The 13,396-nt window shown below is 47.3% G+C and overlaps 1 protein-coding gene across 2 annotated transcripts in view; it reads left to right on the top strand.

The window, feature by feature from the left end:
- Positions 1-13,396, top strand: part of SSH2 (slingshot protein phosphatase 2) — a 90,108-nt gene that overhangs the window by 70,001 nt on the left and 6,711 nt on the right. For both annotated transcript variants that reach the window (XM_064729143.1, XM_064729144.1), the window contains 8 exons: positions 410-475; positions 1,486-1,680; positions 3,251-3,344; positions 3,471-3,599; positions 5,630-5,676; positions 7,024-7,170; positions 7,762-7,962; positions 12,025-12,847. In XM_064729143.1, the coding sequence (XP_064585213.1) occupies positions 410-475; positions 1,486-1,680; positions 3,251-3,344; positions 3,471-3,599; positions 5,630-5,676; positions 7,024-7,170; positions 7,762-7,962; positions 12,025-12,847 (1,702 nt within the window). The remainder of the gene's footprint in view (positions 1-409; positions 476-1,485; positions 1,681-3,250; positions 3,345-3,470; positions 3,600-5,629; positions 5,677-7,023; positions 7,171-7,761; positions 7,963-12,024; positions 12,848-13,396) is intronic.

Here is a 13,396-nt window from a genome sequence, read left to right as displayed (position 1 = left end):
ATGATGTTTTTCTGCCAAATAGACACCTGACTTGCAGACTCCTGTTTGTGCCAGTTACTCAGGCTGTCCAGTGCAGTGCATGGAATGACTTTTCTTTCCTTGGTAGCTGCCCCAGGATCTCTTTAGCTGGACTCTGTTGCTCCCAGCTGTGGCACTGAATTTGTGTTGCCAAGGTAAACAGCACAGCCCAGCACTGTCCCACTGTCTTAGTTTCGTTCCCAAACAGCAGCTGCTTAAAGAAGTTATCTTAGAGCTTTTAGTGTGCTATTTTCATCTGTTTGCTAGCTGAACTCAGCAGTGTATGCTTAGGGCTAGACCTTTGCTGTTCTAATGTGCTAAGACTATCAGTTATTAACTAAAAAGTGACTTTTGGGAGACATTTTTACTTTGCCTTTTTTCTTCTCACCAGAGGCTTCAGCGTGTCAACAGATAACAGGGTGCACATATTCAAGCCCGTGTCTGTACAGGCAATGTGGTAAGTACTTACTACAAGCTGTCCCAGTGATCCTTTTTCCAGGTGTTTTAGCTGCTTAAGCTCTTAAAAACCAGATGCTGCTATAGGTTACTGTGATCTTGACACCTGCTTGAGCAGCCAGAAGTTTCCTTCAGAGACAGGGAAGGAAGTTTGGTACCAAAGGAAAGAAGAGATGTAAGTGCTGGTGTAGAGCAGCTTTGTTTCAGCTGAGGGCAGGAAGGAATAGGGTAATTTTCCTTGCAAAGGGCTGCTGCTCTGAGCCCAGAGTCACATTGCTTTGAGTATATGTTTGAAATATTTTGAGATATGTTCATTGTGATAGAGGAAAGAGAAGCTGCTTGCATTTTTCTTTCCTTTTAGGGTGGTTCATGTAGTGATCATGAAAGTATTTCTGGCTCGAGCTTCTTTGCATTGCAAAAATACATCGCCTGTCAGCGATGCTGCTGTCACCCCAGTGATTTTGACCTGGATCCTTCTGATCCCAGTCAAAGATTTAAAATAAGCTAAAAATAGGAGAGGGGGATTTGTTTCCCAGCAGCAGCTGAAGCAACTTCTGCCATCCCTCGTGCAGTGAGAGAGGGCAGACACCTCAACATCTCAGTGCAGTCCTGAGCCCTTGGTTGTGCATGTCTGACTCCTGGGTATCCCTGCCCTCACATGGGACAGCTGATGGCACAGTAGGAGCTGTCAGCACCCTGTCTTGGACACAAACTCTGTGCATCTTATTTAGGGCTTGGGTATTTGGAGCAGATTTTGGAACCAGAGACACGGGTCTGAATTGTGGGCACCTTCACTGCTATCCAGCCTTGTTTTGGCATGCTCCAGTTAAGACATGCAAGCTCTGGCAGCGTGTGGGAATCCACAGCTTTGCAGGACAGCCTGGTGCACAATGCCAGGGGTTTGTACCAACTGATGGGACATGAGCAGCATCCTGGATTTGACTGCTGCTTAGTGCTTGATACCAGCCTGAGGAAGAAATGATAAACTGACAAATGTTGTTCCCTTGCTAGGTCTGCTCTGCAGAGTTTGCATAAGGCTTGTGAAGTGGCAAGGAGCAACAACTACTATCCAGGGAGCCTCTTCCTCACGTGGGTCAGTTACTATGAGAGCCACATCAACTCTGACCAGTCATCAGTCAACGAGTGGAATGCCATGCAGGACGTGCAGTCCCACCGGCCCGACTCGCCCGCCCTCTTCACAGATGTGTAAGTTGGGCTGGCTCTGCTGAGCTATCCCCAAACAAGGAGAGAGTTTCCACAAGAGATTGCTCTTAATTAGGTATTAATTAGGAAAGGCTTCCTGTTCCATGTAAGAAGTGGACTCATGGTTAGGTAAACACCAGCACTGGAAGTTTAGCCCTCCTGGGCTTCTCTTGCATCTCCTCTGTTTTCAGTTTAGTTGTTTACCTTGGGCTTTGCTTGCAGACCTTTGCTTCTGCAAGGTAAGTGCGTGTTACTGGTGAGAGAGGTGTGGTGTACCTCAGCCTTGTCTCTGCTGGTTTTGTCCTCTTGTTCCAGGCCTGGAAGGAACAGGTTTCCCTGGACTTTGCTCTTACACTGGCACGTGTCTGAGCACATGTTTAGGCTAACATGGTCTTTTTATCCTTACTCAGTTAATTTTGCTGTAAAGTGAAGTGTTTATGTATGGACTTCAGGTAAATGGGTAGACAATTTGGAAAGGCAAAATTTATAGGCTGTATCAGCATTCAAGGTTTACCACCCCTGTCATTAGTAACTGCTGGTGGTACTGATACCATATAACCTGAAAGTTAGTATGTGACCAGATGTGGTGCCAAGTGTGAGGGTTTTCACTTGCCCATTTTATAATTACTTCACTGGCCCCAGCTGCTTTCCCAGAATAATAGTGCCTTTGGTTGATTTATGCTCCCAGATATTTCCTGTTGCTGGAGTCTAGTGAGTGAATAATGATGCTGAGCAGTTGTTCAGCTGTGAACAAGTCTTCACACTTGATTGTTTTTTAATGTACAAGGCGGGTGGCTGAAAAGTTTTGGCAGGCTGACAGATGAATATTTTCTTGTAGCTTTTCATATATAATTTTTATCTAACCCACCCTTTCCCTGGTGGCACCTTGAAATTGAATGATTTCCTTGGGTCACTTAAACAGCACTCTCTTAATGGAATCCTGAAATAATGCATGAGATTAAAAGAACCAGGAACTTGCATGATTTTTGTTTGTGAGCCACTTGTACCGTCCATGCCCTCCCCATCCTGGCAGCCTTCCAGAGAAAGGGAAAGGTGGTGGGACATGGCACTGCTGGGTCCCCTCTAGAGATGCTGGGTGAGCCAGCTCCGTGCTGCTGCTCTGCTGCAGCTTCCCCTGGTGTTACTCAGGCTATTTTTGCAGCTGGTGATAAGGCCCCTGGCAGCAGAGGCGGGAGGAATGCAGAGGCTTAGCTGCCCTCAGCTCTCCATGTAAGGAGTTTTGGAGCTGTTACCTTTCCAAGAAAGGTAGGGAGAGGCTTAGATATTGCTCCAGAGGGTATAATGCAGCCTTCCCAATTTAAATTTTACCAAATACCAGGGGTACTCTGGATGACTACAATGGATTAGGAGCATTCAGTTGATGGCTTTCATATACAACTGTGAATCTAAACTGGGCTTTACTGTCACCTGAATTCCCTCCAGAGGACATGCCTGGAGGGAAGTAGTGTGAGAGTCTGAGACTCTACAGAGTATGCAGTCTATACCTATTTTAAAAGTGTCATGAATGCAGTTTGTTTTCCCTCCCAGTGACTCTGTTGCTTTCTTCTGACAGCCCAACTGAGCGGGAACGCACGGAACGGCTGATTAAGACCAAATTAAGGGAGATCATGATGCAGAAAGATTTGGAGAACATCACCTCAAAAGAGGTGAGTGGTGAGGGTGCAGCACTGGAAATGCTTTGGTGCAAACTAAAGAGCTCTGTGCTTCATGCCATGAAGAAAGGCCAGAATAAAAGATTCACATGACTCCTTGTGTCCCTCGTACCCATGCAGATCCGCACGGAGCTGGAGATGCAGATGGTGTGCAACCTGCGGGAGTTCAAGGAATTCATTGACAATGAAATGATAGTGATCCTTGGGCAGATGGACAGCCCCACACAGATATTCGACCATGTCTTTTTGGTGAGTCTAACAGTGAACACAAAAGTAAACACTCCAAACACTTTTCACTATGGGTTGGTTGGCACAGGAGCTTCTGGAGGAAGTAAAAGGAATTCTGAAGGAAATGTTGGTTGATCCTGGGATCAATTACTCTTAAACAAGACAGTGATGAACAAGAGCAGCTTGGCTTTTTGGCTGTACTAAACTTTGCCACGTGGCACCAAGCCATAGACCCTGTACCTAGTGGATGGAAGGGACAAGGTCTTAATTCTAACAGTTTCTCAGAGCTGTTTCCATTGATCTAAAACAAGTTTTGTGGCTTTAACTGCCCAGGGTACCCACATGCCAAGTTCTTGTGTTTGGGGAAGACATAACATAGCAAAAAGGGAGGGGAGCTGGGGAGTGACACTCTTTTAACATGGAAAGCTCTGAGTTTGTGTGATCCAGGAAGAACAGAGTAAAGTAACGAAGAATCTGGAGATAAGTCACTTAAGGAAACATAAACATTTTGCTGTTTAATGTTTTGCTTGCTTAGTTGCTGCTGGGGCCTGTCTTAATTACTGCAGCTCCTTCTGGTGAGTCAGCGCTCCGCTGGATTTCCCAGCCCTGGAGCCATGGACACAGGTTTGGTTGGGCTGTCTAGCCTGTGAGCTTGGCTCAACTTTAAACAAAGCCATTCCTCTTGGACCAGCTGGTCTTTCCAAGTGGAGAGGGCCTCTCCCAGTCTCCAGCTCAGAAGGGATGGTCTCTGTTAATGTGAGCACTCCCGGGATATCATGTTGGGGTAGAGCCAGGAAACTTGTAAGCACCTAAGATGTAATGGATTTTTTTTGCAGACTATGTGTTATAAGGAGAGAGAGGGACCTGTTACAGGCTTATGGTGCTGGCCAAAAGCTGTTACAGGCAGCTGGATGCACTGCAGGGCTTGGAGTCTTGGCTCTGAGTGCATTTAATGGGGAGAAAACTTTTCAAACAAGGCTTGCAGGCAGCACCAAGAAGAGCTGTGGTTAATGTGTGGAATAAAAGTGTTTGCAGAGCAGCTGCTGTGGTGAGGAGCACCAGCTTCACCCAGGAGCATGTGCTGCAAGGCAGGGTTGTGTTGTGAGGGCTCAGAAAGGCAAGGAGCTGTTTCCTTCCAGGTGGAGGCAAGAGCCCTGTGGGATCCCATTTAAGGAGTGCTAAAAGAACTAAGCAGGAAATAAGAGAACTGATGATGTTGGTACTTGTGGATCAAAGGACAGGAGAAAAGGCTTTCACCCCTGCAGCATTGCTCTCCCTACCTGTGGAAACTGATGGTTCCCAGACCTGAATTAAATTGTTCTTCCTTGACTGGAAGAGACAGCATTAAACTGAGTCTGGGCCTTGGTGAATTCAATCAATCATCTTCATCTGGATCATCTTTCCACTTGGGAGCCATTTTAGGGCAGGGAAACAGAGAGCTTGCGCACCTTAAATTTTGAAGGAAGCCTTTGAGTGGTTTTGTCCTCAGTCAGGTTTGTGTTTGAGCAGGAAGCAAGCAGCTGTGTGTGCTGCAGAGGAGAGGGTTACCTAGCCAGGGTTAGTAAAATATCTTCATTTCTCTGCTCACACAGGCTTTGAACGTGGGGAGAAGAGGTGTAACCCAAGTGAGCTTAGGTGTTGCTGCCTTTGATGTTCGAGATGGGTGTTTTGTGTATAAACAGCACCTGGATGGCTCTTAAATGCAGGCAGCTTCTCCTCTGTGGGGCAGAACTGGCAGCAGCCTCCAGGGAAAGGGTGGGGTGGTCCTGTCTTGCTGAGGTTGATTTGTCAGCAGTTTGCAGGAAGTGCCAACACAGTGCTGGGCTCTTGTTGGCAGAGCTGCTTCTTGTTTCAGAAGGGATCTGGTTAATGGGGTGAGAGAAGGTGCTGAGCATCAGCCCTGGTTACCACTTGTGGATCCCTGTGCTCAAAAGAGCCCCAGCTCTCCAACCCTTGGCTGGTCAGCTCTGGTTCACTGTCCCCCCTTCCACCAGCTGCCTGGCCATGCCTTCCTTCTGCCTGATGTGTCCCTTTGCATGTTTTCCCTGCAGGGCTCAGAATGGAATGCCTCCAATTTGGAAGATTTGCAGAACAGAGGGTGAGTAGCTTCAGGCCATCAGCTTAAAAGCAAGAGCCTGGCCACACTTTTCTATGCAACAAACTATTCCATACCTGCTGTATAACCTGAGTCTTATTTAAGGGATTGCAGATGCAAACGAGCTCTTGCTTCCTCCAAACTCCTTGTCCCACAAACAGGCACCTTAATGTGAAAGGATCTTACCCTGACCTTGACTGATGTCCCCAAGGCAAACAAAGGAAGGCAGCAAGCTCATAGCTATAAGTAGTAAAAAGCTGCAATTACTGAACTGGATGCTGCATAGTTGGCTCTGTGCCCTCAGCCCCAGCCCATAGTTCTGGACTGATTACAGAGGCACTTAGGACCTCCAGGCTGTGCAGGAAGGAAAATGTGGAGAAGAGCATTTGTTCCTCTGAGTGGGGCCCAGTAGGAAGTAAAGTCCTGTAGGAACCCCACCAATGGGTTCCTCTGTTTCCTGCCCTTTCTACTTTTCAAGTTTAGATTGTCCTTTCTCTAGACCAGGTGGTTATAAGCACCAAGATTGTGCAATTAAAAAATTATTCATGAGTTTGCTTATTTGTGACAAACCAGTGGAAAAAACTAATTGTGCTGGTGAACTGATAGTGTAATTCAGTACCTCAGAAATTCAGCCTAGCAAAATTGACTCTTCTTGGTGAGCTCAGGGTCTGCTCTGGTTTCCTTGAGTCCAACAGGTCCTACTTGATTGCCAGTGATCTCATACCTGCTTGGGAAAGGGGATGTCACCTTCTTGCAGTTCCCTTGTTCTGCCTGATATCCCAGCATGAGTGCATTTCATAAGCATCTTACGAGCAACCCTCAGGGCTAAAAATACTGAGTGCTGTGTACATAAATACCACATGCTTTCTCTAGCAGTTTCCTTTCCAGAAAATTTAGGGATAAGAAATAAATCCTCCCCAGTGGCTCATTGTCTGTTACATCTCTCTATAGTTGTTTTATGTGTTTGTTTAGCTCTGGTGTTACTGGGAGGCTTAGGCTTCCATCTTCCTGTGGTTTTGGTACAGCAGGAGGAGAGATTCACAAAGGGTTTGGAAAAGGTGTGCATACACCAATTGCAGGAGCTCCTGTTGCTGACATGTAGAGCAGAGGTGGTGGGCAGTGTGAGCTGACATTGTGCAGAGGAAGTTTCTATCCATGGATCTCTGTTATCAGGCTCTGAAGTGCCCAGCAAAACCTATTGTCTGTGCTAGCTGCTGCTTCCTTGCATTAATTCCTGATTTCCCAAGAATTTTGTTGAAGAGTGCACTTCCAAATGCCCTTGGCAAAGCAAGGCAAGGCTGCAGTGCAGCAGTGGGACATCTCTCTGAACTGGCTGTGTTTCCCATGCAGGGTACGGTACATTTTGAATGTGACTCGAGAAATAGATAATTTCTTCCCTGGGCTCTTTGAATACCACAATATCAGGGTTTATGATGAAGAAGCTACAGATCTTCTGGCTTACTGGAATGATACCTACAAATTCATCTCCAAGGCAAAGTAAGTCTCTTCAGAAAACACAACACACACATTTAGAAGATATATACTAAGCATTTTGTTTTCCTGCTGATTTTTTAAACTGATTTTCCTCCTTCCATACCTAGCATCACAGCATTTTCATTTTGTGATTTGCAGTAGAAGAGCATCTCTGTGCTAGAGGCTGCTCTGAACTGCTTCATATCTTTCTGGGATGTGTTTCTAAATTGTGACACCATGTTTGTGGTACAGGTTCTCTTTTCACTTGGAGTGTGGCATGATGCCAGTGGGCCATTTGGGCTGAGCTCAAGGGTGCCACACTAGTCTTCAGAGGTTTTCCTGTATCTCTGTGTTTTTCCACTGTGCAATAACAGCTTCAGAAGAGCTGTTGTAACAAAATCTCTTAGGAATATTAACAAGACCTTGTTCTTCAGTTTCTTTGTGTGTCTTGCTCCAGTTTGTAAATTGGATTATCAGATCACATCCCAGACTCCAGCTGTGGCCACAGTGCTGAAAATATGTTCGATAATTCTCTGGTAAAGAAATTGCTGTTTTCTTCAGCTTGTCAGATGTTTTCTGTTTAGTGATCCTCCTTTGTTCTTTCTCCCACTTTAGGAAAAATGGTTCTAAGTGCCTGGTGCACTGCAAGATGGGAGTGAGCCGCTCAGCCTCCACAGTGATTGCCTATGCCATGAAGGAATATGGCTGGAACCTGGACAGGGCTTACGACTACGTGAAGGAGCGGCGCACGGTCACCAAGCCCAACCCCAGCTTCATGCGGCAGCTGGAGGAGTACCAGGGCATCCTGCTGGCCAGGTGGGTGCAGGGATTGAACCATGTTGAGGTGTAACACTTCAATATTACTCCATTTTTGTGTTGTGCAAGCTCGGGTTCATAGCAAAGGTAGCGCTCTGTTTTCAGGGTTAGCACAGCCTGGGAAAATGGGTGTAACCAGGAGCTGTCAGGAAGCTGTTTGACTTCTTCTAGGATGTTTGCTTTTTGGAAAGTAGCATCCCATGAAGTGTTATCTGAGTGCAGCATTCAGAGCTATGCAGGCTCCAGCAGAGATAAATGATGATCCTGTTGCTTGTAACATCACTTGGCAGGGAACTCGCTTTGTCTCCTCACAGTTCCCCGTTGAACATGCCCCTCCTCAGCAGCTGGTCTGGTTTTATTTAGATCCCTTTGCTAAGTGTTGGTGTGAGGGGAGGGGACAGGATGTTCTGTCCATTGCAACAGTGGTGTTTATTCCTGCCTGGAGTCCTGAGGCTGGTCTGGAGCTGGGCCTGGGTATGGGCAAGTGTGTTGTAATCCCAAGCCAATCACCTGACTAGCAAAAAGACATAAATATTGCATGTTTCTAGGCTGTGTTAAGCAATGTCTTCACGTGATCAGCAGGAAGGAGGTAGTGATACTCTGTTTTGCCAGGTTATGGTATTTAGTTTGGGATCCTGGTGTGCTTTGCCTGGAAGCAGATCTGCAGAGTTACCCAATCTGAGCCTCCTGCCACAGGAGGTGATCTTAGCTGGTTTGGACCAAAGTAAATAGTAAATTTCAAAGCTTTTTGGTGCAATTGGGAGATGCCTGCTTTTTGTAAAATCATTTAGGTTGGAAAATAGCTTTAAGGATGAGTCTAGCCATTGTTTTATATACTGTTATTTACAACAGCTCTGTCACTCATGTACTGTCTTTAGGGCACACTTCTTACCTCTGTCCCTTCATGTCTATTCTATCCACTTGCAATGACCTCCATTCCCTTTCATTGTAATAACTTTTTCTTCCTCCTTTGCTCTCCACCTATTCCCATCAGCCTGACTGTGTTTGTTGTTGGGCCAGGCCTGGATTCCCAATTTTTACACCAAGCCCTTGGTCTGAGCTCCCCTGTCACTGGAGTGTGCTTCCTCTTTCCCTCTCTGCACAAGTAAACAACCTCAGGGCTCCTCTCAACTTATTCCCTGACCAGGTGCACCCACAGGAACTTCATCCACCAATTCTTCCCATCCTTCCTCTCCCCTGCTCCCCAAACCCTGCCTGCCATACTGACCCCTTTCTTTCTAAAAAGCAGCCAAGTAGTATCAAGTCTCAGGACAGATCACGTGGAATAGACAATTTTAAAAAATAGTGCCCTGCTGGACTGAAACCCCTGGAGACAGACACCACACCTGCCTTGGGTGCCTCATGTGACACCAAACATGCTGCTGGCACCACTTGGTAAAGGTCAGTGCTTAACTCTGGGCCAGAGGTGACCTGACCAGTGCATTGAGTGTGCATTGAGCAGACTGAGGAATTAGATCTCATTGGTGTAGATTGGATTGAGAAAAAGAAGTTTTTTAGGTGTGAAAAATGCACCAACAGGTTGGTGAACACCTGTGAGGAGCTCTGGTGTGGGAGCAGCTGGTATCTCACATCTTCCAGCCCTGAGCCCAGCAGTTGGTTTGGGTAATCTGCCAGTCTGGTAGCTGGTGACATGCCTGCAAAGCCACCCTGTACAAACATTTTGGTTAAGGATTATTTTTCCCTGTCTTTTAGTAATTTATTTTTTGGAGGTATATCTTTCCTGCTGCCACCATTTATAGCATGTGGCCTCCCTTCCACTGAAGCCCTGCCCTGCTCTGCAAGTCCCTGTACAATGGCACAAACAGGATTGCTTGTGAGGCTTTAAAAAATGCAAGAGCAGTGTGTTACATCTGTGTAGCATGAAAAAGCCTGCAATAAATGAAGCTTCACTGAAGCAAGGAATGGCCACTCCATGCTGCAGAGACTGTCCCTCTTTATCTCAAAGCTGCATTTTTTCCTCTTTCTTTGCCCTCTGGCTGCATTGTTTATTGCTGCAGTATTCCAGGACAGGTAAAAAAAAAAAAACAAAAACCAAAAAAACCCAACAGATTGACACTCATGTGACTGCTCCAGTTTCAGGGGGAAGGTATGTGAGGGCAGCCATGTGCTCACACTATCCAGTTACGGTTTTGTGCTGGGGTTATAGCAACTGGGATATGTTTTCCAGCTGTAAAATAAAAACCCCCTGCCTGCTTTTAGTCACAACAACAAGTGTGTATTGCTCTTTGGGACTGTCATACTTCCTGGGGTTAGTTAAACTGTCCCCTCCCTCTGTTGATAAACACAGCAAGGCTGAGCCAGGCCTGTTTCTGGTATTAGTTATAGATAAGTTACAGGAAACCAGTGTTTGGGATCTCCTGTGCCTGGTGCAGCTTGTGAACCAACAGCAGTTTTATACCCAAGCCTGGAGAGCTGGTGGGAGGTGTGGGGGCCTCCTGGTCCAAAGCTGGTGTGGGTACAAGCACTGGGAATGTTTCCCAGGAAGGTCAAGAGGCAGCTGTGGGCTCCTGTTCTCTGACCTGCACCTCATGCAGGTTGTCAGACTGGGAATGTGTCAGAATGGGAGATAGCACAGCACACCTCTGCCACTGGTGCTTGACATCTGGTGTGGTCCTCAGATCTGTGCCAGTTGCTCACCCTGGAGGGTAATTCTGACTTTCAAAAATCAAATGTGCAGCAAAGAGCTGGATCTGAGCACTGAAGTGCCCTCAGAAAACACCAGCAGCTCCCCAGGCTGTATGAGCAGAGATGTCAGATGACATTCCATACAGATCCCAAGCAAGAACCTGCCTCAGGGACAAGCCTGTTTCTGCTGCCAGTGTCAAACTGCTCCCAAACCCACTGGAGATGGAGCATGTGCACCCCAGGACGTGCCTTTGGCCCCTGATCTTGACCCTCCTCTCCTGTGTCAGGACCTGATTCTGCCCTGTGTCACACGGGGAGGTTGTCACTGATTATAGGGTTGGAAAGCCAAATCTGCAATGGGTTATTTTCCTTAGCTGTTGGGCACCCACAACTGAACTGGCACGTGGTAATTAGCTCAGTACCATCTGTTAATTAACTTACCGTGGCCATTGGATGTGTCTGGGAGCGCCTGCTCCTGCTAGCAAGGGACTGGAGGGTTTTTGCAAGATCTGCAGCTCCAAGGAGGTTTCTGTGGTTTCTGTGTTCCTCCTAGGGGCAATGGGTGGAAACACATCCCTGTGGCCATGGCCACTCAGCAAACCCTGGCAGCCTGGGCCAGCTCTGGCATTTCATGGCAAGAAGTTGCCTGCAGTGCTCTCTGTAAGCCCAGGTGCATGGGTTGGGGATTTTGGCAGGTGGAGTTGAGGAAGGTGATGCAATGCCACTGGCAGTTATTTGGCCTTTTGATGGTTCAGACTTTCCTAAAGGGGCTTTCCAGGAGCTGGAGGAGTTCTGAGCTTCCTTCCTGTGGAAGGTGGGTGGTAATTTGGGCTGTGTGTTTACTGTTGAGGATGTCTTGTGTGTTTTTGCACACACCCGCCTCTACTCATCCCACCCTTTCCCTTGGTTACAAGAGCCAGTTATTGATTACTGAAACTATTCAGAGAAGGAACCATGAGGGAAATGGGACTTTATAGAAATTGGACTTTATGGAAATGGGACTTTATTCAGTGTCCACCACCTGCTTGTGTCCAACACAAGAGGTTCTCTCTCTTCTGGTCACCTCTCACCTGCTAACAAATATCAAAGTGCTGGCTGAGAAAAGAGGACCAAGTTCTGTAGTCAATTAAACATTGCATTTGAGTGGATGGATTCAGTACTACTGAGGAATAGGGAGGGCTGTGTGGAGCAGAATGGTGCCATGGAATTTAGCTCCTGGAAAGTGGCTCATTGCTGGGTCAGCTTCTCCAGCAGCAGGTCTGGCCCTGAACTGTTCAGGTGAAGCCGCAGCTGTGGTCAGTGACTCCAGCATTTGGCACGGTTTCTGTTGTAGGTTGTGTCCTCTTACAACCAGGTGGATCTGGCTGTGGTATGTAAAAGTTACTCACTGTTTTCTTTTGCTCTCCTTGCCTGCAGCAAACAGCGGCACAACAAACTGTGGCGCTCACACTCGGACAGCGACCTCTCGGATCACCACGAGCCCATCTGCAAGGCTGGGCTGGAGCTGAACAAAAAGGAGATCACCACCTCAGCTGACCAGATCTCAGAGGCCAAGACCAATGACAACCAGCAGCCCATGTCTCCCATTTACTCAGCTGAGCTGGAGAGGGAGCAGCAGCTCCCAGAGGACACAAACATGATTGAGGACGTGTGTGTGAAGGAGAGAAGGATCCACTTAGAGTTTACTTGCAGAAACTTCCACACTGAGCAGATGGAGGACAAGCTGAACCTGAACAATATCAATGGCTGTACAGCAGGGTGCTGTGTAGACTCTGTCCCTTCTGACAACTGCCGTGCTTCTGAGGCCTTAATGCAGCTCCAGCACCCTTTGGAAATAACAGAGTTTCCTGATCTGACAGTGGATGATCTGGAAAAAGATGCCCTTAAGCCTGATATGAACGTGCACTTGGTTCCCATGGAAGAATTCACTTCATGTTTAAAAGACTTCCCCCAATCCCCAAACCAGAATTCCCTAGGTCCCCAACAGAACCCTCAGCCCGAAGTGACAGACCTCAGCACAGACAGGATTGATTTCTTCAGCGCTTTGGAGAAATTCCGCTCCCGAACCTGCTCCCATTCCAGGCCAGAGGAGCAGGGCACTGGGAGGAATGGGGTCTCCAGGGTGCCCGTGCTGGAAGTGCCACCTGCTGCAGATGGGGGTGCAGATGCTCGAAGGAGCAGCCCTGGAAACTCTCCTCAGCCATCTGATGACTCTTCCACGGATGAAGAGCAACAAAAGGTTAAAATAACTTGCTCAGGTTTTTTTAGGAACTGCTGCTTGTCCCTATCTCTGGCTGTTTTCTGCTCTGGGGTGGCTGTGGTTGGGATTTTCTAGCCCTGCTTTCAGTGGACATAGTGTTTGGGGAGGGATTGCTTCTCCCTTCCTTCCCTTTTAGATACTTGCTCTTTTCTGCACTTTTTCCTTAAACATCAGTTTGCTGGCATTGGCAAGGCCATGAGCCGACCTTGACCTGACCTGCTGTGCTGTTCTCATGAGAAACTTATTTTTGAGTTTTGCATCAGGAGAGCAGAAAGGTGGGACTTGACCCACTAATATAGCTAGATCCTGATCCCAGCCAACATCCCAAATCTGACTTGAGAAATCCACCAAAGAATGGGGCAAAACTGGCCCTTTTCCCTGGTTGGGAAGCACCAGCATTGGGGTAGTAAATCAAGGCAGGTGTAGAACTTCCACTGCTGGAGGAAGAAATTAACCTGTCCAGGTCTGGAGTGATGGGATTGGTCATGGCTCACTTCTCCTGGGTAGAGAGATAGTCTTGACAAAATT

The sequence above is a fragment of the Zonotrichia leucophrys genome, chromosome 19 (genome assembly GCF_028769735.1).
Source record: "Zonotrichia leucophrys gambelii isolate GWCS_2022_RI chromosome 19, RI_Zleu_2.0, whole genome shotgun sequence".
Classification (NCBI taxonomy): Eukaryota; Metazoa; Chordata; class Aves; order Passeriformes; family Passerellidae; genus Zonotrichia; species Zonotrichia leucophrys.
The sequence above is the reverse complement of the archived record's forward strand: the minus strand, read 5'-3'. Positions and strand labels throughout refer to the sequence as shown.